The 26,012-nt window shown below is 38.4% G+C and overlaps 1 protein-coding gene across 3 annotated transcripts in view; it reads right to left on the bottom strand.

Moving 5' to 3' along the window:
* Positions 1 to 26,012, bottom strand: part of piezo1 (piezo-type mechanosensitive ion channel component 1) — a 339,923-nt gene that overhangs the window by 76,633 nt on the left and 237,278 nt on the right. For all 3 annotated transcript variants that reach the window (XM_060838027.1, XM_060838028.1, XM_060838029.1), the window contains 13 exons: positions 24,100 to 24,200; positions 20,258 to 20,418; positions 19,381 to 19,557; positions 18,701 to 18,826; positions 17,283 to 17,483; positions 16,342 to 16,546; positions 15,619 to 15,723; positions 6,932 to 7,088; positions 6,209 to 6,452; positions 2,928 to 3,024; positions 1,873 to 2,038; positions 1,543 to 1,632; positions 673 to 758 (listed from right to left, as the gene is read on the bottom strand). In XM_060838027.1, coding sequence (XP_060694010.1) covers positions 673 to 758; positions 1,543 to 1,632; positions 1,873 to 2,038; positions 2,928 to 3,024; positions 6,209 to 6,452; positions 6,932 to 7,088; positions 15,619 to 15,723; positions 16,342 to 16,546; positions 17,283 to 17,483; positions 18,701 to 18,826; positions 19,381 to 19,557; positions 20,258 to 20,418; positions 24,100 to 24,200 — 1,916 coding nt within the window. The remainder of the gene's footprint in view (positions 1 to 672; positions 759 to 1,542; positions 1,633 to 1,872; positions 2,039 to 2,927; positions 3,025 to 6,208; positions 6,453 to 6,931; positions 7,089 to 15,618; positions 15,724 to 16,341; positions 16,547 to 17,282; positions 17,484 to 18,700; positions 18,827 to 19,380; positions 19,558 to 20,257; positions 20,419 to 24,099; positions 24,201 to 26,012) is intronic.

Raw genomic sequence — 26,012 nt, 5'->3', positions numbered from 1 at the left:
TCATTGGTTGTGATCATCAGAAACATTAGCATTGTACTTGTCTACCCCCATCATTCCCGACCCATGCAGCCCCACTGAGCTAATATTCTGGAAGATGTCTTCACTGTACTCAACATATCATCTAAGACCAGACACCAGTTATTGATTATACCAATTGGACTATGATTCTGCCCACCAACTAGCTGTCAGAATAGCATCAAATGTAATTGTACCTATAACTATAAATATTTATGCTATACGAAAGTATTCAATCTTCCTTGATGGAATATTTAATAACTAAACTTTCATAGAATTACTGAACGGTAACAGCAAGGAAGCCATTTGGTCCATCCTGTCCATGCCAGTTCTCTACAACTCAGCTAATCCCACTACCAAAACCTAACCCCGTAGGCTTGCAAATAATTTCTCTTCAAATAAATGATCCAAAACCCTTTGAATGATTGAAACAGCCTTCACCATGGTCTCAATTAGTATACTTCGCATTTTAACATTTGCTGCATAACAAAGCTATTCCTAATGTTGCCTAAGGTCCTTTAGCCAATCATCTTAAATTGCTGTTCCCTGGACTGGAGTCTATCCATTTCTTCCTATCTATTTAATCCAGATACTTTATTATTATTTTAACTCTGTGCACATTTCTTTTATTCAGTATTTCTACACGCTATACCATACCTTTGTCCTCTGGCTCCTTTTCACTGGGATCTTCGGGATTCCTGCCACCTCTATATTTCTTTTGTTTTGCTCGGATTCTCTCCATCCTGTCAAACAGAAATGTTTGCGGCAACTTTGAAACCATCAGCTGAAATGCAGTGTCATTTGTTAAAATAATGACAAATAATTTATTCCAAAAGACGTCAAACACGTTAAGAATCCAAACTCTGTTCTGTGTGAATATGACAATCTGTAGATTTTGATTTTGCTTTAAACTTTAGCCAAATAGCAAGTAATCTCTTAAATATATTGTGGTGGGCCAGAAATGTTTGTGCTTTTAACAGCTAAGATGGAAACTTTTTATGCATCACTCACAATGCTTCCATTTAAACCCTTTCTTTTCCTGAGATGGTCCTGTCAGCACTCGAGAAGAGTGCTAGGTTAAATACTTACCAGAAGGAAAAGCCATTAAACTTGTGAATGACACACACCAGTTAGATTCACTCTGTACTCTTCAAAATTGGAACTCCAGTATGACAAAAAAAAAGTGTATTTGCAGGTATTACTTGGTTATTTTTAACTGGTTTTTCTCTGTGTTAGCACCTTGGCTCTGCCCTCAGCCCTCCTCTACAATACACTTTCTTCACTGGATTACATGAGTATTTTTCCAAGTGCTCATATTGCTCATATAGTGGGTCAAAATGTGTCAAAGTTTCAGCAACATCAGTAAGAAGATTCCTAAAGATGGTGATGGGTTTCCATGCAAGCCAGATATTCTGTTCTGGAATAGTTTTTTTTAAAGTGAAAACAGTTCCAGAATGTATTTTTTAAACAGCTAGATTGTGTTTAGACTTAAAGCTCTCAATGATCAAATTATTTCAATGAACTTACTGTCTTTTTAACTGTGCTAAGGACTTCTTTTCAGTTTCACGGTGGAAATTCATGTTTTTGATGATGCTGGCATTAAACAACTGGAAGCCTCTGTGGGTAAACAAAAGCATTCATTCTAATGATGGTTAACATTTTAATGTTCTTCTTGGACAATGGAACAGAACCATTCAATGAAACCAAGGTTTCTCATGATGAAAAAATTAAGAATGTGCTCATGCTGCTATCACAGTCATGTGTCTGCTGTAATTCCACCTCCAACATATTTTAAAGTACTTCACACAATGATTTTTTGGAACTATTAATGATATTCCAAAGGGACTCTTACTGTACCTGGATGCTTGAAGTTTGGAGGCTTTCATATCAGCTGTTACATGAATAAAATAATAACTGAGGAAGACTCTGCGTTGAAGTAAAAGGAAAAAAAAGCAAATGCTGTCCCAGATTATGCCGGCTTCACCAACAGGCAAAATACACTCAGAATCTTTTAATTCATTTTCTGAAAAAAAAATTCAAGAAGATACGACAGAGTTATCAAAAATTGCCTGAAACAATACAAATTTGCCACATAATTGAAAGTATTTTTGGACATTACATTTAATGTAATATTATGACAAGCTAATATAATTTGTTTAGGTTGATTTTTCATCTTTTGTTATTTGAGGACAATAATCTCAAATATGAATGTCGCCCCCGACTAGAGATTGGTGCTATGAAACTAGCTCTCAGGATTGTTGCGATTGGCTTTAATTTCCTCTTTGGAATTGCATTACCAATCAAAACTCATACATTGACAACTACTGACCTCAAACAACATGTAATCAAATGTTATATTTCATTACATATACAAGGCAAAATCCAAATAAATGAAACAGTATTCTAGCCCAGTAAAGTATGAATCTGTCTCTGATGGTAGCACAAAATGATTGATGGTAAATTAGTATTTTTGATTAGATTCCCTAATCAGGGTGGAAATAGACCCTTTGGCCCAACCAGTCCACACCGACCCTCCGAAGAGTAACCCACCCAGATTAATGCACCTAACACTACAGGCAATTTAGCATGGCCAATTCACCTGACCTGCACACCTTTAGACCGTGGGAGGAAACCAGAGCACCCGGAGGAAACCCATGCAGACATGGGGAAAATGTGCAAACTCCACACAGAGGCCCAAGGTTGGAATCGAACCTGGGACCCTGGTGCTGGGAGGCAGCAGTGCTAACCATTGAGCCACCTTGCTGCCCTTTTTGCCAATGAAAGGAGTAATGACCAAATTGCCCACTAGTTCTGTGCTACTAAGACAAATTTACAACCCTCAGTGCTGTTTAATCCACAAGCAAATGGATAACGTTTTGCAGTGCTCAATAGTAAAAGAAACAAACTCTTACCATCATAGTATCCTTTGATAGTACAGTGCAAGCTGAATAATTGGATCATCCAGCAGAAATTACTTTGCAGCTGCTTCAGGAAGACACAAGCTAGGAGCTGGGAAAGAAGGCAATGAAATTATTTAAACTTATTAAAAATATTAAATTACGTTACTTCAGTGTAACACTTATTTATAATTTATTTGGGAATTGTACCCTCTATAACAATTACAACCATCCTTTTACATATAAGTGAAAGGATTTTCTAATTTACAAACAAAATCTACTTATTCCTGTTTTATTAAAAAAATACACCTATATTAATCCTGACAACAACCGTACAGACACTCAAACGTCAGTGAAAGGTCCTTCTGCCCTTTTTCCTTGTCCGAATGGCAAGATTGTACATCGTTTTTTTAAGCAAATTTCTGCATTCACTTTAGTTATTGTCACTTCCTTCGACAAACCACTACCTCAGGTAATTTATTGTACACATAGAAACTAGGATAGAAATAGACCATTTGGCAGTTTGAACCTGCTCCATCCTTATTCTGAGATTGTGAGCCTGGCTCTGGAATCCACAGCTAGGAAAATCATCCTCTCCGCATTTAGTCTGTCCAGCTCCATTAAAGTTTTATACATTCTGACTTCTGAACTCAAATCTATTTACAATGAAGGCCAATACACATTAGCCTTCCTAATTTTTTGCTGCACCAACCTGGCCAATTTCATTAACTGGTGCAGAAGGACCCTAGCTCCCTTTGTACATCCACACTTTCCAATATGTCATTTCAATAATACTCTTCCTTTCTTTTTTCACACTAGTTTATAACTTCAGATTTAGCCATGATGTACTGCATCTACCATGTGTTTCCCCATTCACTCAACTTGTCTAAGCCACTTTGAAGACTCCTTGCATCATCCTCACAATCGACAATCCCACTCAGTTTATTGTTGCCATCAAACTTGGAAATGTTTTAATTGATTCCCTTGCGGTACCACAGTAGTCACTACCTGCTACTCAGAAAAAAAACATTTATTCCCATTTTGTTTCTTGTCTTATCTGAAACCCTATTCCCAATCCATGCCAATATACTACCCCTGCCTGATATGTTTTAACTTTGTCCTTTAACCTTATCAAAACCTTCTGAAAATCCAAATTCATGACATTCACTGCTTCTCCCTTAGGTAATCTACTAATTATATCTTCAACACACTCCAGTAAATGTATTAGACATGATCTGCCTTTCATAAATTCAAGATAGCTCTGTCTAATCCTGTTATTAAATATATGTTCCTTAAAGTCATCTCTTTAACAGTCTCTGTCTCTGGAGTTTCCATGACTGACTTTTAAGCTATTCAGGATATCTTTTCAGTTCAGTCTGTTTTGGAGACTGTTAAACTAACAGCACTTTTACTGCTACAGATCGTTTTACTCTGACATAATCCTGCACACTGCTTTCTTTTGGATGGTTTTGAATTTCTGTGATACTGTGCTCTGATTGCTAGGCAGCAGCAGGTTTTTCTCCCCTTCTTCCATCTTTCCTAATGCACTGAATTATTCACTTAAAACTAATTTAACATACATGTAAACAAACAAATTTCCTAGCACTCACAGAAATAAAAACTAAAACCACAAGTTCATTCTTCTTAACTCCGGCAAAATAGAAGTACAAATCAAATATAAATTATTCCACTTTGGAACTTACAATCAATAACAATATCTCAAATCTTCATTGCCCCATTAAACTGTGGAAACCCAGAGAACTGTGTGCAGTTTTAGTCTCCTTATCCGAGGAAGGATGTTCTCTCTACAGAGGGGATGCAACAATGGTTTATTTCTGGGATTAAAAGGACTGATGTATGAAGGTCAGATTGTTTGGGACTACATTCACTGGGAGTTTAGAAGAAGGGAGTGGGGTCTCAGAAATCTAAGAATTTCTAACAGTAGTCGATAGGATAAATGCAGGAAGGATGTCCATCATGACCAGGACAGCCAGAACCAGGGATAGGATACGGAGTAGATCATTTAAGACTGAGAGGAGGAGAAATTTCTTCACTCAGACTTTGGTGAGCCTGTGGAATTCTCTTCCACAGAAAGTGGCTGAGGCCAAAACATTGACTGTTTTCAAGAAGGACTTAAGATATATTTCTTACGGCTAAAGCAATCAAAGGGTATGGGTAGAAAAGGGGAACAGGGTTAGCGAGCTTTGAGAAGATTTGAGAAGGGGAACAGGTTACCGAGTTGGACAATCAGCCATGATTGTATCAAATGTCAGAGAAAGCTCAAACGGCCGAATGGTCTACTCTAGCCCTTAGTTTCTATGAAAACAGAGTCATCAATTTGAGAAATACTTGTAGGTACGCTGCAATTGTCCCATCTGAGCCTTTTAACACAAAATGGAAATTTCATAATTGATAAAATTGGTACAAAAACATGTTCATAACGTGGACTTGACTTACACAATTCACATCAATTCAATATTGCCTTAGTCGCAGTGCATTTACTTTTCAGTACAACTATTTTTAAATTAATCTTCTTTACTTTTTGAATTAGATTTCATTAAAAGCTGATTGCACTCCCTCCACTGTAATGCCACAGTTGCTAAACACTATCCAGAAGTGGTGCGATTCAGAAGACCTTTCATTAATCTCTTAAAATAGGCATATCAGTACTACATGAGGTTGCACCAATGATCTCTGAGAATGGATAACCATCCTGACACTTTGTTCCTTCACTTGCTGCTTGACAGCATTTTCAGAGGCCTTGGTACAGTATACCCATAAACATCTCATTACTAATTAGCTTAATGGGACAGGAGGAAGGAAATGAAAGGTTTTATTCAGCACTGTTATTTGTTTCCCATTTTAAAATGAACATAACAAATTCAGGAAGTCCAAGGTTCTCGGCCAAAATGTCAGTAGTAGTGATCAGTCTAAATCAAGAAATCCGAAAATGAAATTTTTAAACTACCATTAATGATGCATCATTCTATAATCATTGCAATTTTGCTGCCTACATATCCTTGATGTGAAGGTAAAGCTCTGTCGGCTGAACAGTTGGTTTGTAATGCAAAATAATGCCAATAGCATGGGGTTCAATTCCTGTATTGTCTGAGATTAACATGAATGATTGCCCTTCTCACCCTCGCCCCTCTCCTGAGGCATGGTGACCCTCAGGTTAAACACCACCAGTCATCTCTCTCTCTCTTTCTCTTCCTCTCTCGTTAGAGAGCAGCGTGATGGTTTGGTAAGACGATGGCAAATTCACCTTAATCTTTATTGATGATGGAAAGACTCACCGATAGCATATTCTTTGCAATAATGACTGTGACATTGTACATAATTAGACAATCCCAAAAGTTCAGTCGCTTCTTTGCTGGTTTCACTAAAAGTCTTCTGCCAAACAAAAGCAAATAGAATGAGGCGAGGAGGTAGCCAAGACCAAATACACTTATTCGAGCAGACCCAGTGGCAAAAATAACTGCTAGTACCAGCCAGAAGAGGTAGTTAAAAACTGCAACTTTTATCATGTCCAGGCAACACCTGCAGAACAGAAAGAATTCCATGTTAACTAGTCTCCAACATTATACAATTATTGCTCTGAGTATATGACCGTAAGACTATAAACAATATTAACAACTTTTATGGTATTAATTTACATCAATCTACCGAAGAAGAATTTTTAATAGTATTGCTGCAATTTAACCAGTGATCAGTTTGTTCTAGAAATCTATTCCTGATCACCATTTCACTTGGCAGAAAAAACCAAAAACCTTGTAAAATCGAACAGTTATGTCGTGTTTAGTTCTTATTAACAGCCGAAAGTTGAAAATTTTCTGTGTGCTATTTCAAGTTACTGACTGTAAAAACACATTGAAAATATTTCCATATAAAAACTTTCATCAGCATTACTTCACCATTGGAAAAATGTCAGTGGTCAGATCAGTTTCTATAAAGTCTGACGATGAAACCGCAAAATCCAAAATGACTTTCAGGTGCAGAGCAGCTCAATCCAAACTTACCTACAGTATATATAGTTTGGTACTGGATTCACGGTATTGCCTGCCAGGGGATCAGGATCATCTGTATTTTTTCCACTGATGGTACTAACCTCCTCCTTTCTTTCATCTATAAATACCTGCCACTGGTGGGACACACACATCAGTAATAGAAAGTCATCTGTAATAGAAAAGAACGAAGATAAGGTCTCAATATTGCCAAATAGAAATAAATAATGGTTACACAATTAGATGATAACATTTCAATTGGATATGAGCCTTGATTGTAGCATATTTTGCCACACTTTGAAGTATTTTAAGCAGGAAACCAATTCATGGTGCTTTCTTCTGCCTTGCCATGGAAATTTTAGGATACTGGTTGATCAAAAAATTCTCACCCAAATTTGAAGTTCACAGGTTCAAGACCCAGCTTATAACTTAAATACAAGTGCATAAATGCTGATGCACAAGTTGCATTGCTGAGCAAAAATTACACCATTGAAGTTAAAGATCACGGGAAAGAAGTTAAAGATCTTTCAGTATTTCAATACATGGAAAAACATCTTATACTTTAGTCAATGCTCATTTTTTCACCAAATAGCATCAAGAGTAAATAATTTCTTATTTATTTCATTGTTATTTGTGCAATCCTGCTGATCATAAAGTGGCTGGTCATGTTTTGTGCTTAAGCCTCTTCTGAGATAAAATTAAACACTTTTCAAGTGCAAGTTTTACTTTCTTTTCAATCTATAAACCTTCTCCACCAATGGTTAACCTGCAAACGATCTTAGGATGTGCTTCTTTACAGTTAAATCATTGTGGAACAACAAATGTAGATGGGTGAAAATATGGGTTTATGAATATATAATCCAAATTGCATAAAAGCAAATCCAGAAATTATCCATATGCATATTAACAGTAAACCAGGAGGTTGCCAGGATATAGAATGAGATACAAAATCGATAAAAGAAGACATTAGAAAGAGAGGTGAGCCTAAAATCGATATCACCTTGTGCCCTCATGTGATAAGCTGCTGTGGGAAATAAGGATAGAAATGACTTCCAATTACCCTCAGATCCCAAGGCAGTGCAAAGAGGCTGGAAGAGAGCAAATTCATGGAATCATAGAATCCCTACAGTGTGGAAACAGGCATTTTGTTCCAACAAGTCCACACCAACCCTCCAAAGAGTAACCCAGCCAGACCCATTCCCTGAATGTAATGAACCTAACCTATGCATCCCTGAACACTATGGGCAATTTAGCATGACCAATTCACATAATCTGTGGGAGGAAACAGGAGCACCCGGAGGAAACCCACAGAGACACAGGGTGAATATGTAAACTCCACACAGACAGTCGCCCAAGGCTAGAATTGAACCCAGGTCCCCAGCACTGTGAGGCAGCAGTGCTAACCACTGAGCCACCGTGCCACCCAAATATTACATCCAATTCAAAAATGGGGAGAAGGAAAGAGCTGATCTGTATTTGTAAATCAGTTAGTTTAATGTCAGTGTAGAAACATTTTTAGAATCAAAAATATCAGGGGAAAATAAAACTAACAGCCAATTGCACAGAGAGGAATTGGTAAAGGAGAACCAACACAGATTGGTTAAGGGCAAATCCTATCTGACTAACCTGACTGAATACTTTGATGAGGTAATGGATGGTAATTGTCGATTTATCGGGTGTTCAATTGTATTCAAGCAGCAGACATGAACTGGGGAATTTGCCTATATACACTATATACGGGAGCTGTCTGAAATTGTGATCATTGACTTGGAGGTAAGAAAATGACACACATCCAGAAATAATGGTTCAGAAAGACAAGGTTCCAGGAACATCCTGCACTGTTTGGTTAAGTTCTTTACTAGAAAGAGGTCAGTGAGGGTAACAGAGTTGGCATGTGTTTTCAAAAGTCTTTCAAAATGTGTTTGAAGAAGCACCTGTTTAGTAAATTTGAAACCATGCGACAAAAAGGCAGTAGCAGCACAGAGGCAAGATTGATGAATGGGTAGAAAACAGTGGAGCTAAACGGTCTTTTTGTCAGACCAGATGAAGGTTTACAATGGAGTGCCTCAAATTTCTGGTCTACGTTTTGTCATACACATTAGGAATCCGATCTGGGAGGGGTGTGGGATCCAGAGCAGAGTTTGGTGACACAGCATGTAGACTAGATTAGATGACTAGACTAGATTCCCTACACTGTGGAAACAGGCCCTTCGGCCCAACAAGTCCACACCAACCTTCCGAAGAGTAACCCACCCAGACCCATTTCCCTGTGATTAATGCACCTAACACTGTGGGCAATTTAGAATGGCCAATTCACCTGGCTTACACATCTTTGGACTGTGGGAGAAAACCAGAGCACCCAGAGGAAACCCACGCAGACACAAGGAGAATGTGCAAACTCCACATAGGCAGTTGCCCAAGACCGGAATCAAACCCAGGTCCCTGATGCTGTGAGGCAGCAGTGCTAACCACTGAGCCACTGAGTAGTAAAGATTGTGGAAAGAAATTGCAAGGAGAAATGAAAGGATAGAAGATGCTGGGATATTTCTGCACAAATCTTTAAAGATGGCAGGAGAATACAGTAAATAAAGCGTGTGGGATCCTGGTGTAGAATACAAAAGGTAGGAACACATACAAAACCATCTAAAGTATTTGCTCCGCCTGAGCTGCAGAATTGGAATCCATCTCTGGACAATACACTTTGGAAAGGATGTGAAAGCATTGGAAAAAATATAGAGATATTTACAAAAATTATTCCAGGGATGAGGAATTATAACTGGAAAAGTTGTAGTTAGTCTTCTGTGTTCTTAAGGAGAAGAAGAGAAGATTTGATGAAGATGCAGAGATATAGGGAAAGAATTGGGTCATAAGATCAAATTGATTACTGTCTGAAAGGACCAATGCAGCTTCAATGGACTAAATGCTTGTATTGCACTATTTTATCATTCTAACTGAGCAATACCAAGGGAGATCAGATAATACTTCAATAAATTTTGAAGCAATGACTTTGTTCATCTGCATATTTTCAAGAAATGTTGGGCAGAAAGGTTTAATGCATATTTTAAAGAATAGCAAGATATCCATAAAATTTCACATTATCTTGTTCTACTGGCTTGCTAAAACAGGCCTGTCAAGATAAATCCATGCATGCCTTCCACATCCTAAACCATCAATGACATTGTGTGAAATTTAAGTGAAGTTGGTGTGGCAATTTGAATAACAAAAGATCAAAGTATGAGAAAAAAAGAGAAGTACAATTATGAGCTGCACGCCTTTACCCACATCAACCAATAAGAACATAAACACAGTAGCATTACTGAACTTTGCCCTGTGTTCAAGTATACCTTGTAGCTTGAGAGTGGTCATTCTAGAAGGACATTTTAGGTTAGTGATGTCTATTAACTGTTTGTAACAGGACTCTGCTTCCATTCCAAATGCTGTCATTTTGCAAGATCTCAATGTTCTCTAGTTTATTTTATAGTGTGTGGCTATCTCCTGGGATACTACAGCTGGATCCATACAATAGGACTCGCTGTTTACAGCACACAAGGAGATAATTTGGCCCATTGCATCTATGCCAGTCAGCAAAGATCTGATTTCAATGATCTCATTTGCTAGCTTTTGTCCCAGAGCCCCTGGAGGCTATGGCAACAGAAGTGAATATCTAAATACTGCTTAAACGTTACCAGAGTTTCTAACTCAACTACCCTTTCAGGCAGTAAGTTTCAAACTCTAAGCAACGTCTGGGTGAAAAACATTCTCAACTCTCCTCTTAGCCTCTACATCCTGCCTTAAAACTATGCACCAAAATGTCCTCCACGACACATATGTTTTCTACCTTGCAGGCTATTTTCTGAATATTAGGCCCAGAACTTTGGGGTGGCACGGTGGCACAGTGGTTAGCACTGCTGCCTCACAGCGCCAGGGACCTGGGTTCAATTCCCGACTCAGGCGACTGACTGTGTGGAGTTTGCACGTTCTCCCCGTGTCTGCGTGGGTTTCCTCCGGGTGCTCCGGTTTCCTCCCACCCTCCAAAGATGTGCGGGTCAGGTGAATTGGTCATGCTAAATTGCCCGTAGTGTTAGGTAAGGGGTATATGTAGGGGTATGGGTGGGTTGCGCTTCGGCGGGTCGGTGTGGACTTGTTGGGCCGAAGGGCCTGTTTCCACACTGTAAATCTAATCTAAACTGTCCCCTCCATTATTGGGCTATCTTAACACTAGCTAAATATATTCTTCTGGATACAATTTAAATTTTTTCCCCTCTCCCTATCTTGTACATTAAAACCATCCCAGTTGATGTTTGGGGTTGTTAAACACCTTACTGCTGATGCCTTATTACTCTTACATTTCTCTGAAATTTGGTAACATATTTGACCCTGTCTCTCTGTTTGTTTGAGAGACTATTCGACACACTCAACTGTGTGTTTACCATTGTGTTTTTTATTTCAATCCACCTGAATTCGTTTCACGATCCTTCCAAGATATCATCCTCTGTTATTGCAATAATTGATTCTTTGATCAATATTGCAATCCTCCCTCCTCTTCTGTCCCCTTCTCTATTTCATTTGCATAATCCCCTTCAGACTGATCTCAAAACTCTGAGACCTAGGTCTCGGCTCTGGTCTCTGTAATTGGATCCTGACCCACAGACCACAATCATTGAAGACAGACAACTGCACCTCTCCCACGATAACCCTCAATACTGGAGCCCCACCCCATGATGCATTCTTAGCCCCCTACCGTAGACGCTATACACCTATGACTGTGTAGCTAAATTTGGAATGAACACCATCTATAGGTTTACTGAAGACACTACTGTGGTAGAATGGATATCAAACAACGATGAGTCAGAATACAGAAAGGAGTGGTGCAATGATAATAATCTCTTTCTTAATGTTGGCAAAACAAAAAAAACAATCATTGACCTCAGGAAGAAATGAGGAGAGAGTTGAAAGTGTCAAGTTCCTAGGAGTGATGATAACTAACAACTTGTCCTGGACTTCCAACTTGGATGCGATGGTCAAGGTGGCACAATACTGCCACTTCTTCCTCAGGAAGCTTAGGAAATTCAGAACGTCCATAAGGTACCTCCCCAACTTTTATAGATGCACCATAGAAAGCATACTGTCCAGGTGCATAACAATCTGGTACGGCAACTGCTCTGCCCAGGACCAGAAGAAACTACAGAAGGTTGTGTATTGAAGCTCAGATCATCACAGAAACCAATTTCCCATCAATGTATTACATTTACACATCCCATTGCCATAGGAAGGCTGCCAACACCAAAGATCCCTCCCACCCCAGTAATGCTCTCCTATATCCTCGTGCATCAGGCAGAAGTTACAGAAGCTTGAATACCTACATCAACAGTTTCAAGAACAGCTTCTTCCCTACAGTTATTCAACTGATGAATAGTCTCTCTGATGTCAAATAATATTGGTCTTGTTAATTTTGATCTTGCTTCATGTACCGCTTGTGCAGTGTAAGCTGTGTGCCTCACTCTGTCTAAGCACCCTTGGATCTATATGGCCTTGCTTACTATAATCTGCCTGTACTTCTCGCAAACAAAGCTTTTCACTGTACTGAGGCATACATGACTACAATAAATCAAATCAAATCCTTTAAGCAGAAATTTTGAGTTGCCAATCCAGCCCATTTTTCAGCCCAGTCTCAATCATAATTATGATATCATACTCCGATTTTCCTATCTGTGCCCTCAGCATCTGTCTTATTCCTCAGCCTCCCTGCATTAAAATATACTCCATTTAGCATTGCGAAATTCACTTCTTTCTTATCTAGGCCATATTTCCTCACCTTACAGGCTCACTTACCTGTTTTTAATTTTAAATTCCATCTGTTTCTCTTCCCTCTGAGCTACTTTCAGGATTCCATCCCCTGTCAATCTAGTTTAAAGCCACCTCAGAAGTATCAGCAAAGATCTCTGTAAGGATGTTGGTCTTGTTTCTGTTCAGATATAACTCATCCAATTTTTACATTCCCACTTCTTCCGGAAATGGTCGCAGTGCCTCAGTAATTTAAAATGCTGCATCCTGCACCCTCTCTCCAGCCATGCATTCATCAGCTCTTCCAAGGATTCTGTTAGGCTGCTTTGTGATGCAGGTGTTGCCAACAGTGGGGCATCAATTCCCGCACCAGCTGAGGTTAACATAAATGACACACTTTCTGAGCTTCTCCCTTTGTCTAAAGCATGGTAATCTTCAAGGTTAATCCACCACCAATCACCTCACTCTAATGAGAGCAGACCAATAGTCTGGTCAGACTTTACCTTACCTCAGTCAGGTGCCCCTTCCTGTTTACAGTCCACTGCCAAGTGCCCTGACCCCTTCATAGGTTCAGTACACTCCAGGCAAAATGAAACAGGGAGTAAAGGGGATAATGAATCTGCAAGAGTTTCTATCAGAGTTCCAGTTACATCATGGGTCTGTGATTGAATATGACTCAAGACTAGTGCTGTGGGGAGTTCATAATTTGGTGAGTTCATGACAGCATTTGGCTAGGCTTGCCTGATACCTGCAATTTTAATTGTTACCCACGTATAATCACATAAAATTGGGGGGGGGAAAGCTCATGGGTTGAAACCTTGCCCTTCCACCACGACACGATCTGCTGACCATCGTGTGGTGCTCCCTCTCAATTTAGTATTTATTACTAATTGCAAAGACTTAAAACTGATTGCAGTCAGGAAACATATATGTTGGTGATAGTACAAACAGATCAGTGATACTTTCAAAAAGAGCTGCAAGTATTTTCCACTTAAAATCTAAAACAGTGTAAGAGACTGACAGATTAAAATGTTTGCATTATAAGTTAAACTAATGCCAAAGCTTTCATCAATGTTTAAGTGCATTACAATGTCCAAAGATTACAAAGATTGAGTAACATTATTGCACACTTGAGGTCTTCTCTGAAATCTGAAACCTTAAAAACTATTAAAAATCCAGCCCATTTTTGGTTTACTACATGCCTTTGGGCTGACATTTAGTTTCAAACAGAGAAAAAAAAACCTTTGCAAACAAGTTTCCTCATTTATGCTTTTAAGAACTGTAGACTTGTTTTAGTTTCCAGAAAATGTTGACTTTAGCGAACACACACATGTGCAAGGGGACACCAGTTTCACAAATGTCTCATAGGTTTAACATTCTCACATCTGACAGGTCCCAGACCTTCTTCATTAGAAGCAAGTGTAGCATTTAGAGACCCTGAATGCTGTGGGATTACAAACAATTATACAATCATTCTTTAAAGAAAAGGGAAAGGAAAATCTAACATGTTGGCAAATTCAACCTATCCTGAGTCACTCTCGCAAGTTCTGGCATTTAGCTCAATAAATAGTACTGGCAGAGAATTGGAAATCAATCACAACACAAACAGACATTGCGGGAGAAACTCAGCAGGTTTGGCAGCATCAGGGAAAGAAAGCAGAGTTAACGTTTCAAGTCTGGTAACCCTTCAGAGTTAACTGCGCTTTCTTCCCACAGATGCTGCCAGACCTGCCGAGTTTCTAAAGAAATTTCTATTCTTGTTTCAGATCTCCATGATACATGGTTCTTTATTTTATATCGTTGGCCTCCTCACTTGTTCTAAGGTATGTCAGACAGAGAGTGAGAAACAGAAACCTGAACAAGGAAAACTAAATTCTTAATTGAGTTCCCTCAAACCAAAACACTTACAGAAGTCTCATTAGCCGATCAAAAATTATTCACTAAACCTCTTAATGACTCAGCTGAATTTATGATATAACTGTTAAATGTTTATACACACTCTTAAATATTTTGGCTTCCTGAACCATTTCATGTGGGAGATCTGGGCTCTGTCAGATCTAAAAATATTGTACAAGAGCCAAGGGAGTACTGAAAGGTTCTGAGATCGCTATCGTTCAGTATTGGAGGAGATCTAAAAGCCTCAGACGTGGCACAGCAAATTGATCCTGAGAAGATATTACAGTCTATCTCTATCTAAAACCAATTATTACCATTGGTATACAAGCTGACTGATACTGCTGTGAACCAAGGTTTATGCTTTCTGTCCAGCATGAGATGTGGAATTTTGACTGAATAGGGAATACGCAGATTTAAGAGCTTTCAGGTTTCAATAGTGTAAATGCTGAGAGATTGTTTCCATTAGAAGTGTAAGTAACTGGAGCTGCAGCTTCAAGATCAAGGGCAAAAATTGTTTTATACAGCTAGTCACTACGATCTTGAATGTGTTGAAGTTATAGAAATGGAACTAAATGCATCTCTCTATCAAAGAGCTGTTACATTCACATTAGGCGAAACGGTGACTGCTTTTGCCGTATGAAGTATGATAGTCACTATGAAATGACGACTGGAGGATCTGATTTATTTACAAATTTAATAATTTTCAGAAACTGGAAGAACCCAACAGGATACTGATGGCACATAACTTGAAAACAATGGGAATGTAGAATCAGTCTACAAGGGATTATATTGGAAGTACAGCGTGTCAGTTAGCATCTGTAGAGAGAACACCCAAGTTAATCTTTCTAGCTCTATATTTTCCTCGGAATAATCACTTCTGAGTATTAATCAGTTTGCCCTCATGTTAATTAGCAAATGAAAATAGAACTATACCTTATATTAAACTTCTTTGTTAGCTTTGGGGACACAGCATTAATTATCATGATTTGAATTTTAAGAATTAAACAGAGGTAGATACTTACAGATCAGGTGTTTGGAATTGGGTAGAGTTACAAAGTCAGGTAGATAAAACCATTTAATTAGGTTGGAGTGAATGGTGATGGGCGATGCCCATCTCCATGGGTAGTCTGTGGAGGAACAAAATAAGATGATGTTTACTTCATCGAAAGTAATACAATATTCACAACAAAATATTGTCAAAGTCATAGTCATGTCAATATAAACACTGCCAGACAGGTGATTAAAATAAGGAGTGATGCAACACTCAATGTTCTGATGTGATCTCAGTCCTCACTGACAGGATATATGGGTAGAGGTGGGGGGAGACTTTCCTTACGTGAAAAAATTAATCTATTGCAAGATCACATGCCATGACATTATCATTAATCTTGGAATCAGGAGGATTACACAGAACGAACTTACAAAGCTCTACAATGGTACTTTTCAAAGTGACCAGATAAGTTTTAAAAATACAGGTCAAGAGTAGCAAGAGTCTCGCTGGTCTCCACAAAGAGCTCTTAGCCTTACAAATCCTTGACTTTGCTCTTCCTACCTGGGGCTTTACACAAATGAGAAGTAATCAGACAATGCTAAGAACGTGTGTCAACCTTTCATTTAAGCAGCACAAACAACAACAACAATGTGCAAGGTCAGTTTCCTCTCTTTAAAAAAACGCTTACAAATCTAAAAGCAATTGCAAGGTCTCAACAATCTGGTGTGCCTTTCAGAGAAGAAATGCTGATTACCTAGACAGAGAGCCGGTGGAATTCCCACACACAACAGGTACTGGTACAACAGGAAGAGAGACTGGAATAGGCAGTACTTAGGCCAAAGTTTAGCAATTGCTTGTCTTTTACGTCTGGTCACAATAACAACCAACCAGCAGCTGTGAATTATCACAAGGAAGTTCATCCGTTGCCCAATAACATTGACTATCATTAGAAGGCAAACCTACAAACAAAAAGAGATATAGAAACAGTTTAGAAGAGGAGAAAAAAAAACACTGCACATTTGTATTTTCCGATGGCAAACTAATCCAGAGCAAAAATATCTAGGAAAGGGAATGGGGAGATTTTAGCAATTCTCTCACACTCTGTCTGCAGCAGAATATTAGTAGATTTTCACGTGCTCAAGCTTTGTAATATTCATGGACCCATTAGACCACTGATACTTAATAATAATGTCACCTCTAGTACAATTAAACCATGCTTTTGCGGTTTGCATTTTTTCATGTTGTTGTGTAATGCAATGCTGAGTAGATATTCATTGAAAGCGATAGTCCATGTTTAATTTAAAGCATTGAGTGACTAAATAAACAGGAACACTTTTATAAGGGAGGAAACTGAGAAAATTAATGTTACAAAGTCTTCCCTTAAACATAAATCTAGGCTTGTAACCGTGACACAGGATCAACAGTAGGCTATTCAGCCCTTCAAACCTGGCCCACCATTCAATACAATCAGAGGTTGATCGAACACTTCAATGTCCTATATCAACCCTATCTCCACAACCCTATATGGGGCACATCTGTGAGCAAATCATCCATATTTATCAAAACAAATCATGTTATATGTGCAGCAATTCCAGTAGCTTAGACCAAAGTGAATTCCGTACATGCATTTATCTGCCTATCACAGGTAAAGAGCACACTATTTACTTAATTCTCAATCTGTCAAATTTCACCTACCTCTAATCCAACTTTGTAAAAAAAATAGTTGGCAAAATACTTTGCACAATTGATGACACTTTCATCCATGTTCTGCCGAGTGATTTCTTCAAAGATGGCCCGAGTGCTAGGTGGAGCCAGTTGGTTGTACTTGCGGAAATGCTCTTGGTGTCGATACACAGTTACCTCAAACACCAATAACATTAGTAGGAGAAGATGATCCTGAATTGATGCACAAAGGAAATGTATGAATTACTTTAACGACTCAATGTGTCACTCGGTGGTATGGAAAATAAATCGTCAAAATATTCAACGTTCAACAACTATTTTGTCTTCTTAGATTGTACTTTCAGCATTTATTGTACATTGCAAATTGGCTGGTCACATATCCTATCATGGAGCCTGCCAACAATTCTGGGGCACCCAGTTCTGTGAACTTACAGCTGCTTCATCAAATTTCTTTGTAAGGCTGTCCATCAATGACAGTGCTTAGCTCCATTTGAAAGCTTTCAGGTATGAAGCAGACTATGCTGCATGCAATAAACTCTGGATCATACCTCGGGCTGATAGATGACAAGCAACATTCACTCAGGGGCCAGTCAATGAACATTTACAACAGAGAGGCGAAAGTGGGTACTGCAGATGTTGGAGATTAGAGTCAGGATTAGAGTAGTGCTGGATCAGCACATCAGGTCAGGCAGCATCCAAGGAGCAGGAAAATCAATGTTTTGGGCAAAAGTCCCTCATCAGGAATGAGCTGAACCATTATTGGTTATTCAGTAATCTTGTCATTGAGGAATCTCCTGCCATGGATATCACAGGAGAAACACTGACAAACAATGATACCATCAATTAAATCAGTCCGTCTATTAAATACTTGATCCTCTAAGCTATATATCTGCTCATTTCACCACCACTGTACTTTCCCACCAAGTGTGCATTGCCTAATGGATGCAATACAGCAATTGCACAGGCCTTTCCAGCAGCAAGCCCAGTGAGGAAGGCAAAAGTTACAACTGTTTTGGGAATGCCAGTACTTTAAGGGTTGGTCCCAACCCCCCAAATCACACACCATCTTGATTTGTATATATTTTGCTGTTCATTCATGATGCTTAGTTAAAATCCTGAAGCATTTATATTGCAAAACCACCTTCACTTAACAGGCTTTAGTAGTTTAAAACCTGCCATCACCTTCTGAAAGAAAGGCAATAAATGCACATAAATACAGGCTTTGGCAGCAATGCACACTTGCTTGAATCAATTTATGAACGTGGATAGGAAAATCCAGTAGGTTTTGAAATGAGTAAACAATGTACTATTGTTGAGAGTTAACATTATTCTGCACATATTTTTTGGGTGTAAGGTGAACACTGAAAATCAACATAAAATGAACTGTGCTGCTATTCAGTCCAAATTGGTTCAAATTTTTCATCACTCACTTGAATGTATGCAAGGATGAGAGATTCTTTTCTGAATCCAAACCAGTTGGCTGGGTCCACGGATTTTCTGTACAAAGTAGAATGTAGGATCTCATCTGGATTGAGATTTGTCTCATTTGGAGAGTGCTGCAGAGAAAATATACTAAGATGTCAATTTGCAAGTACCCTAAAAATATAACAAAATACATTCTAAAAAAACAATGACATGTACATTTTTAATAATTTTCATACAATAAAATATCTCAACAACCTTTAGGAGATGCAAGAAAGGAGAAGGGGAATTAATGGAGCTGCTGAAAGCATCACGAAGAGGTAGATTTTAAAGAAGCTTTTGGAAATGTGAAGAAATGCAGCAAGGCCAGTGTCAGGTAAATCCAATTAAATAGCACCTAACCATGTAAATGGAAGGTGCAGAATTTTGAAGCCATTATGAAATTAAAATCAACATTCTGCTTGATCTACAATACACCACAAATCCAGTTTCAACCAGCCGCATTCAAATTAATCATTAGCTCACTCAGAGTCCAATATTAATGTAGCTGTATGCGATCACAGCCATTCCTGTTCCTTCTGCACAATTTTAAGATGCAAACTACAGCCTGGGCATTGCTACACCTTCTTTGTGACTCTGAGAGTTTCCATCAATGCAGATCCAAAGTGTAAGAGAAAATATTTCCTACCGTTGTGCAGTTGCTGGAATATTCTGCTGGGTTTACAATCTTCAGTTGATACAGCATTTTACAGACAATGATGATGCAAGCCCACAAAGTGGAAATGCAGGAAGCCATTGTACGGAACTTGGTATATGGCATAGCAAATGCCCAAAGAACAACAAAGAGAAAATTCATGACGGACGGCTGGAAAACAAGTTGAGAACAAAACAAAAGAAAATATGGATAATTTTCTGAGATTTTGCAACAATATGTCTTAAAATCATAGAATTGTAGAAATCCTACAGTTTGGAAACCGGCCCTTTGGCCAAAAAAGTCCACACTGACCCTCCAAAGAGTAACCCACCCAGAACCATTCCCCTACCCTATACTTACCTCTGACTAATGCACCTAACGTACACACACTATGGGCAATTTAGCATCACCAATTCACCTAAAATGCACATCTTTGGATTGTGGGAGGAAAGCAGAGCACCTGGAGGAAACCCACGTAGATCCGGGGGGAATGTACAAACTCCACACAGACAGTCGTCAGAGGTTGGAATCGAACCTGGGTTCCTAGCGCTGTGAGCCAGCAAAGCTAACCATTGAGCACCAATTGCTCAATGTCACAACACTGAAGATATTTCAAAACTCCTCATTTAGAATAGAGTTAAAAGTTTAATGCAGAGTTGTTATGTTTATTGGCAGTTCTGATTCATTGAAAATACATTCAAGCACCTGACAAAACACAATATTTTGCTTTCAGTTTATGTAAAATAGAAAATGAGTCAAAAGGTTTGGATTTACCTGCAACAACAAGACATAAGAAAATTTCCTGCATCAAAACTTAAATTGTAACCATACAAAACCAATACAATAAATAACGTTACTTTGGGGTTCATACCTCTTTTACTGCCACCCACACACTGAAGAAAGCCACCAGTTTCATTACGTGCAACTCAAGAAGTCTCCAAATAATGACTTGGATGTAATTGAGAATCTTGGAGAATTTTAGGAACAGCACAAGGAGGCGGTCGATCACTAAGCCCCACTTACTGTAAGCCACTGAAATCAGGAAAAAATACATTAGTATGTGGCTGGTAGGTTTCCTCATTTCAAATCATGTAAATTAGATAGAAGCAATCTAATCAGATTCATCATGTAACACTGGAACAAAAATAATCACTTCTGAAATAAGACACATTTTATTAAAGTTTTTTATCTTGCAACCATTACGAAAAATTGCACGAATACCAGTGTAAAGGAAAACAAGCTTTTTATGATGTATGTGATGAGAGCATTGATTGGATAATGAATGGACCCCAAGTGTTACAACATTAGCTTGCATTTCTATAGTGTTTTAATGTAGTAAAATGTCCAAAAGTGTTTCTAAAAGCTTGATCCGTAATAGATCCTCAGAAAAGGTCTTAAAGCAAGAGGGGAAAGAAGTGAAAGTTGAGGGAAGGAATTCCAGAAAGGAGGGCCTTAGCAGCTGAAGGTGGATCAGTTAAAATCAGAAATGTGCGAGATCAGATTTGGAAGAAAGCAAACATTTGAGAGTTGTACAAGACGTAGGTTATAGAGATAGAAATGAGGTGATAGAGACATAATAGTAAAACATTGGCATTTTAAATATGAGACATCATCCAGCATAGGGGTGATGGGTGAACATTATTTGGTCTAAGCTAGCACACAGGCAGCTGAGATTTGAATGCCAATATATAGAAAGTCGATCAGAAAAGTGCTGGGATAGAAAAGTCTAGAGATGATAAAGCACAGATGAGGGCTTCAAAGAGCTAATGACATAGACTAAAAATGATTGCATCCTAGAATTTATTCTACTTGAAAAATGTAGGGGTGGGTACAAATGTTTGTGATCCAAAACATCAGTCAAGTTACTCATTTCAGTATTAATCCTGCCAAAACTGATGATCTGTGCGCCTTCAGTATATTGGGGTGCATTTGGAGAATCTGCCTGCAGGATTGACCAGGTAGTCACTCCGAAAATGGTATGCCAGATTGCCAACACTTCCAGACCTTATTACAGAAAGGAAGCTTCCCCATACAAGAGAAGGCTCAAAAATCTATTTCTCATTTATTGCAAGGCAAATACTTTACTGTCTGGACCACAAATCCAGTGTTTCCTTCCTGGTCTATCCTACAAGGCCAGTATTTCTGGTCTCACAAGGTGTACCAAATCTGATCATACTCTGTGCTGCCAAGGATAATGTTCAAGTTTGAAGTATGAGTCCCTATTTCCCTTACATTAATAGTCTTGTAATAGGAGATTATCATGCTGTTCTGTGAAAAGGCATTGCGACAGAATCCAGGGCAACGAGCTCCCAGCTTAGTCTCTGACTGCTCTAGCTGGCTTCTTCCAAAGTTTAGCCTTGAGAGTTTCACTTCTTTGCCAAAAAGCTGATTCCAGTTTAACCCCAGAAAAAGGCCAGTTTTTAACTCTTTATTAAAATGGGCTTCCTCCGCACCATCATAATTATGATTCAAAGACAAAATGTTTACTAGATACTTTCGATTTGACCAAGAAAAATAACAAAATTTAGCAATTATGCAGTAAACAGAATAACTTCATGACCAATCAGACTTGAACTAATTTTCAAGTAAATGGCACTAATCCTTTAATCTGGGGAATATTTTTTTGTTACTTGTTTCAATTTATGGAAACAGAAACAAACATTTGTAGTCCCAAGACCCCTTTCTGATGAAGTTTATGGTTTGGATTAATGGATCACATTCCTGCAAAGCAGAGCAAGACTGAAATCGTATGTCAACTAACTGGTGTAACAGGATCATCTCTTTTGAGCCAAGATGACCTTTACATAAAATTTAGAAATAGTTACAATTTTTGAGTAGCATTCATGAGAAACTGGTTGGATTTACAAGAATAGTTAACGTGCAAGGGTCAAGGTTAAACTATACTATTGATACAGAGAGTTGATAGCTGCAAATGTGTTGCTGGTCAAAGCACAGCAAGCCAGGCAGCATCTCAGGAATAGAGAATTCGACGTTTCGAGCATAAGCCCTTCATCATTCCTGATGAAGGGCTTATGCTCGAAACGTCGAATTCTCTATTCCTGAGATGCTGCCTGGCCTGCTGTGCTTTGACCAGCAACACATTTGCAGCTGTGATCTCCAGCATCTGCAGACCTCATTTTTTACAGAGAGTTGATAGCCATTTTAGGGTTAAACTGACTAGAAACCTCAAAGAAAATAAAATTCCTGAACCCTCAGTGATGCAAGGAGGCAATATATCAATTTTACTGAACAAGTGAAAAAAAACAACATTAATCATTTCCTCCTAGCTATTTTATTTCAGAAGCTTTTATTCTGTTTTCTCACAAGAGAATCAAACCTACATTGAATGTCAAAAAGCAAAAACTAACACATTACAGGCTGGTTGTGAACGGGTTCCAATCTGGCGAGTCTGCTCACCAATTGATTTATACTTAAATCCAAATACTAGATAATGTAAAGCAGCTGTTCAGAAGTACAGGAACTGTTCATATGTCAGGCCTTTAAAATTATCACTATGCATGGGATCGTGTTTGTAAGTGCAAGCATCCTTAAATTGGATGTTTGTAAATCAGGAATCCCCTGTAGCTATGAAAGTCTGTAAACCATATCCATGCTTGCTAGGCCTCATCTTGTTGACACATCTGTACAACAAATTCAAGTTATCAAATTTTACTTTAAATAAGTTTATTGATGAAAATATATTTTGTATTATTGAGATATTTCATGCACTTTGGGATATATCATTAAAAGGTCTGAAAGAAGAGACAAAATGAGAAATTGGGTGATCCATGAAAAAGACAGAGCAACATGTATTAACATTCCATACAGTCTGTTCTGCTATAACGCAGTAGTTCTGTTCTCTTGCAATCCCATTTATAAGAAAATAGTGTAATAGCAGCATCATTTAAACTAATGGGGCTGGAATTATTTAAATGATTTAAAATTTTGTGCTATAGAAATAATGTCCCCAATTCATCGATCACGTTATAACGTGATTCCTGCCCCATTAGATTAAATGGTGCTGCTATTACACGATTCTCTTATAACATGGGATTTTACGAGAACAGGACTAATGTGTTATAGCAGAACCAACGGTATCATTTTTTGCTGTCAATTAAGCTCATTGGCTTGCATTCTGATTTACTGATTGCCCTTTTTGCTATTAAGGGTAATCCTTGACAAGAATGCTCTTATTCTGGGGTTTAGCAAAGAGTCCAAACCTGTAGTTTCTCCTTTGAGCAATTCGGAGGTTTGTGTTGTTTCCTATTGGTAATGGGCTGTGTGGATACCAGAAAGTTATGGATTTTCCAGCTGCCGGGAGCATGAGCTCAGGATGCAAATTGGCAATTTAGTTTTGTTGGAGCATTGTCTTGCCCTTCACATGAAGGTCAATTTAACTAGTTGTTAGCTTCATTGGCACTTGTGAGACAATGCTTTTCCTAACATACAGCTCACTAGTGAGCTACGTAACAACATGGAAACTTTTCTGTGACAGCCATCTGACAACATTCACTATTTAAAGTACGCAAGACAATTTTTGAGTGACATGGTAAAGCAACAATAAATTAAAAGTGTTTAGATTTCAAATGTTTTTCATTAAGTGACTAAAAATATTTTATCTTCAGCTACTGATTTGCTCATGGAATCACAGAAGATTGAATAAGATTACCAAATATGAACAGAGATTCAAAATTAGAAGATACAAAGACATACTTTCTCCTTCAGATCTGCTGTCCTCTGGTGCAGGTTGATCACTTCCCTCATACTCTGGGTCTTCAGCTGCGCCATTCTGAAGGGTCGCAGCGACAGGTCTTCTGTTGTTGGAAAAACACAATAAGAATGCAAGTCACATAAACAAAACTGATTGTACTGAACCTGACTGAACAAAAATTCTTTACATCCATCAGAAAACATTTTAGACATTCGAATTGACCTTTTACATGCTCCCTTTCTTCAACTATTCAATGTATGGGAATGGTTGACCTTAATGCTACAAGTTGAAAGCAACTCAGTTCTCAGTATTTCTAATATTTGGCGACATGCAATTAATCTGCTTCACTTTACTGTGTGCATCAATAATAGCGCAGTATATATCAAAACGATATAACTAATATCAAGAGCAAAGGAGCACTATATGTTGAATTTCAGAGGTGAGACAAAATCTGCTCTTTATAAATTGTTGAATCAAGTGCCATGGTTAATAATAATATCACTTCAGAGATGATGGTGCTATAATTTTATTAAACCACATTTTATTGAATAACAACCATTATTCCATTCTGTGTGATCCACTGAGTCTTACTATCATTTTATTCTATTACTGAGGAAGAAACATGACATAATTTATCTAGGTTCAGAGAGAAAAAGTCAAAGCTTCCCTACTGGCACATTGGGTTCAAACAATGAGAAGTTAAACATACACACAAGGAGAATACTGAGTTTGCCCCAGTGCCTGCAACAAATGAACTGATGTCAAGCTGGTCAGCAGAATTTGATAGTGGTGCTCTGAATTGTGCAGAGGGTAAGTCAAGCAGGACGATTACATAGAAGCCATACTGGCCATTCTGCTTCAAATATTGAACTATCGAGTTGAGTGAGGACAAAAGAGGGCTAGGCAGTGCTCCCCACAGTTGAATAGCCAATAATAACAGGGATCAAACACAAATATTTAAGGAAGACAAGTGCCCAGGGAACTGCTCCACAGCACAGCCATCAGGAATGAAGGGAAATTTGGCACTAAGAAAGTAAAAAGAATTCTGGTGCACTAGAAACTGTTTATTCCTCCTGAGATTTTCTTTCTAACATTTTACTGTCTCAGATGCTTGCAAAGGCAATGGCAAGCGCAGTGGTCTTGTTATGGGGACCAGAGGCTTCTCAATATCTCACACCGAGGATGCTTTTCTTTTTATGTGTATCTAAATAATTAATGTTATTGGTTAACTCAGCACAAAGGTCATCTTAGTGAAAGCTGATCATTTTCTATCACATGTAATGACAGTCAATGTGCTAATACTAATCTCTCTGTCACTGGAAATGCTCAACACTTGGATAAGACTAGCTTTTTTACAATAACGTATAAGATTGTACCATGTCTCGGGGAAGAATGAATAAAATCCATCCTCTACTTTTATAAGAATGTAGATTGAAAGATAACAGTGAAGAGATGCACTTTGTGGCTTGTTACTATTATTTTATCTGGTTACTACAGGTAACAGGGAACAACATGCACCTGAACTGCTAATATTTTGATAGTACACAACCCCTGCAGAGTTGATTTTGTGAAACATACAAATTATTTCCTGTGAAGATATTTTATGAAATGAATTTACTCGTGAGGAATATATACTGCACGTCAGTATTACAGTAGCTAGTTTACAAAGGATTGACATTCATGAACGTAGCAAATTAGAGCTGGAGTAGGCCATTTAGCCCTTTCAGCCTGCTCCTCCATTACATCATGGCTGACCAAGCACAATTGAAATACTTTGTTAGTTCACAAAGTGCCAGATGTTATGCTTCTAATAAAAGCAAAAGACAGGGATGCTGGAAATGTGCAACGTAAATGCTGGAGAAATTCAGTAGGACTGGCATCTGTGAAGAGAGAAACAAAGGTACTCCACTTCTAA

The sequence above is a fragment of the Hemiscyllium ocellatum genome, chromosome 17, assembly GCF_020745735.1.
Source record: "Hemiscyllium ocellatum isolate sHemOce1 chromosome 17, sHemOce1.pat.X.cur, whole genome shotgun sequence".
Taxonomy (NCBI): domain Eukaryota; kingdom Metazoa; phylum Chordata; class Chondrichthyes; order Orectolobiformes; family Hemiscylliidae; genus Hemiscyllium; species Hemiscyllium ocellatum.
This window is presented reverse-complemented; position numbering and strand designations above follow the sequence as displayed.